Source organism: Morone saxatilis, unplaced genomic scaffold, assembly GCF_004916995.1.
Source record: "Morone saxatilis isolate NCDOM2014 unplaced genomic scaffold, NCSU_SB_2.0 Contig1, whole genome shotgun sequence".
NCBI lineage: Eukaryota > Metazoa > Chordata > Actinopteri > Moronidae > Morone > Morone saxatilis.
In genome coordinates, this window is record NW_023339651.1 from 6,382,021 (window position 1) to 6,385,664 (window position 3,644).

At 40.1% G+C, this 3,644-nt stretch overlaps 1 protein-coding gene across 1 annotated transcript in view; it reads left to right on the forward strand.

The window, feature by feature from the left end:
* LOC118331806 (melanopsin-A-like) overlaps positions 1-3,644 on the forward strand; it is a 27,309-nt gene continuing 23,665 nt past the window's right edge. The window contains exon 1 of the mRNA XM_035666889.1: positions 1-117. Within this exon, the coding sequence (XP_035522782.1) occupies positions 1-117 (117 nt within the window). The remainder of the gene's footprint in view (positions 118-3,644) is intronic.

Here is a 3,644-nt window from a genome sequence, read left to right on the forward strand (position 1 = left end):
ATGGATTCTAGACTGCTGATTAGACCGGATCCGACAGCCCGGGCACCCTGGAACATCAGCTCCATCAGCTCCATCAGCCCGCACCGGCTCATGGAGCTGTCTCCAGTTGCTACAGCTGTAAGTACCTTGCTCCCTGCCACTCTTTTTACTTGTTTTGTTTTGTTTTGTTTTTTTGCTGTTTGGAGGAGTACCCCCCTCGGTGTGAATGGAGAGCTTCTGTGCGCTGCAGCGGTGCGTAACCGCGGCAAGATCTGATCCAGAGCAGCGAAACTCACCACATCTGGAAAAACAGGCTAAATAAATAGCAGGGTTTAGGGTTTTAGTGGCTGTTTTCATTCCTCCGCAAGATCATTCATAAAATCTGAGGAATGTCGTTTGAGGGGAGGTGTTAGTGAATGAATCACACCATCCTCTCCTGCACATCTGCCCTCGGTTCATTCAGCATCGGACCTGAATGAAGGCAGGGGTAAAGCGCAAATCCCGTTATCTCTAGTGTTTCTTCAGCTTGTGTTAGAGGAAATTGTTGTAAAAAAAATGTTGTGGGTGAAGATGTTCCTCACCTCTGTGTGCACAGCATCTGTGCGCGCGTAGGAAAAGCAATTCATTTATTTTGGTTACAGTATTTCTCATGATGATGAATTTAAGGATCTCCTCTATTGACAGTTGTCCTGTAATTTCAGAGGAGTTCTCTGCGCTCAATAGTGACTTTTGCAATCTGGTGTTTCACTAAATAGCATTTATATAAACCCATCTGATTACAATGTGTGCATCCAATGCAATCCGATATAAACCCTATAGACATTTGTGTGTCCTAATCTTAATTTACACATAAAGGTTGCAGGTTTGGTTCAGTTCAGATCTTTACTGTCTCACAAGAGGATATTATGTTTCTAGCAAGGCAGCAAGAAAACATCAAGCAGCTGGTTTCTGCGCTGGTTTGGATTTTTTTTTTGTAATAAGTTACAATACTTTTTTAAAATGTAAAGGTGTGTAATCGTGTCAGCTCTGACATTCCTCACACATACCTCTGCAGTGTCACTGACACACTGTCACTCCTGGAAACTCCAACATGTGTGGTCAACAGGAGGAATGTGCTTATCAAGTCTCATCGATGAATCATCTCTCTCTGTCTCCCCCTGTGTCTTAAAGTGGAGTTAGTTTCTGTGATGCCTTCAGGGAAATCATTTTATACAAATGCATAGAGCAATACACTTCTGCAGTGTATGTAAAATACAGAGTATAAAAAGAAAGTACAGTGCTTTAACGTTGCTCAGACATTGATTTGAGAGAGATACAGTTGTTTGAAAGACGTGCTGAGAAACACATGGGGTGCACCGCTGCAGTAAATGTAGTTCAACAAGTGTGAATGCTTCAGTTTGGACTCTGACTTTGAAGTTCAGACCTGCAGGCTTCAGTCTCTGTAGCTTTTGTGGTCGGGCCTTCATGGTGGGAGTTCTGGGAAAGCTGATACTGAAGCAGAGCCTGGAGGCAGCTTCGACTGAGACAGATGGGATCTTCTACTCGGCTATGTGTGGTTTTTATTTAAAGACATTCTGTGTCTCTCTCTAGAGCATCCTTTTCCTTTTACCACTGTTTGTTGCCTTTTCATTATTAATTATCCATCTACAATCTACAATCTCTGGATGGTTAAAAAGAGATGAACTTATCAATGCCTCTTATTGTTTGTGCAGGTGTGTATGCATGCACACACATTTGTGCAGGGGTGTGTCTGTGCAATGAAAACGATGTGAGTGCTGATATTGTGGGTATGCATATGTGGATTTCTGTGTCTCATCAAAGACGCAGTGAGAGCGTTTGTGTGTGTGTGTCCTGTGATCATGTCCTCTAATCTGCAGTTGATTAGAGGCTTTAAGATGGTAAACAAATGATTTTGCCCCTGAAGTGGCAGATGACCATTTATCACCTTAATGATAGGCTAATTAACGACTTGCTTGTGACAGAATGAGCGGATAATTGGGGGTGCAGTTTGTGAAGAATTCATGAATACTGTTAAGTCTGTGGACAACTGAAAAAAGGGGAAGCAGTAGTTTTTGAATGTTTTTTACATTAGCATTCAATGTGTTAAAGCACGATAAGAGTTAAGTCAATCAAATACTGAAACTGATTCATTTGCAAGACCAGGAGGTTTTAATTGTGCCAACTAATTAACAAAAACTAATGAAATGGAAACTTAGCTCTTTAAATCAGTCCTGCTATAAACCAAATATTAGCCTATATCCTAATAAGAAACTTTAAATGTATGTTTAAATGAATCACCATCCATCATCTGTCAACAGTGTATATTTTAGGGTTGTGCAAGTCAATATCATGAAATAGATAATTATATTTTTCTAATATTGAGTTATGTCAGAATAAGGCAAATGTACGCAGAATCACATGATAATTTCAGTGCAATTAGATCAGACAAGACCCTTTATTCATGTTTAAACAAACATTTCATAACTCATCTTGTTTTACTTTTTTTTTTGACAGTAAAGAGTACTGATGGGAACACTGGCTCTTTTAAGCAATGTTTTGACCTATGATTGTTCTGTGTAAGCTCATATATCACAGTGTACCTATACTAAACCTTATAGTTTCCAGAATGCCATAATTTTACATTACACTTGGCATAAATACCTTAAATAACGTAAAACATCAAAAACTTTTACATGGGTATTGGTGTGTTTTATATGTTTGTGACCAGTGCAACACTACTTAGATCTTAATGTTATTACCAAAGTGCAATGTTTCTGTATCAAATATGTTATCAGATCATCAGTCTGTCTTATATGAGCTTAATTTATAAAAGAGAAAGAAAGAAAGAAAGATGTTGGACTGGAGCTGGCTCCCATCGTTCACTAACAGGAGACGACTCATTCACTAACAACACATCACTTGTAGAGAGAGACAGAAAAAGAAGAGGAGAAAGACACATTTTGTAACGTGTGCGCACAAATTAATCTGCATTCAAACATATGTACATGACTGCATATGATTGTTTGTATATGCATGTGGGTTTGTGCATTTTAATTCCAATTTAATTTCTGGATCCTGGGAAGTGGAAGTTTAATTCTCTTCCCCTCCCTAAACTTGTCTCTCAACTACTCTTTTATTCCTAATCTTCATCTTTTTTCTCTCTCAGTTTATTTGTCTTTGCCTGTTTTTACATTGCTCTGCATTAGACAACCACAAGATAATTTGCATTTATATTGCTTGCTCTCCACTGACGAAGGAAAACCCCAAAATGCTGGCACCATGGCCTCAATACGTGTTCACAGATGGAGAGTATTGAGAGATATTACCACCCACCATTTCCATCTTTCAATCCCACACAAGCATACTGTAGAGGAGACTTTCCATCCTCCTCACCGTGTGATCGGCATTAATCTGGCCCCGAGCTGCCAGAGCTAGTCAGAGAGAGAGAGAGAGAGAGAGAGAGAGAGAGAGAGAGGAAAGAGTGATCTAGAGATTGAGGGACCAAAGGAACAGACAGGAAGGGGGGAATTAGTCGGGATCAGGAATCAGAATCAGCAGCGATAGAAAGAGAAAGAGAGATTCAGCAAGGAGAGTAGCAATACGTGAAAAGGAGAGACCAGACTGGGGAGGAAATGAAGCAGGGAGGGGGGGGGGAGACCTTGAGT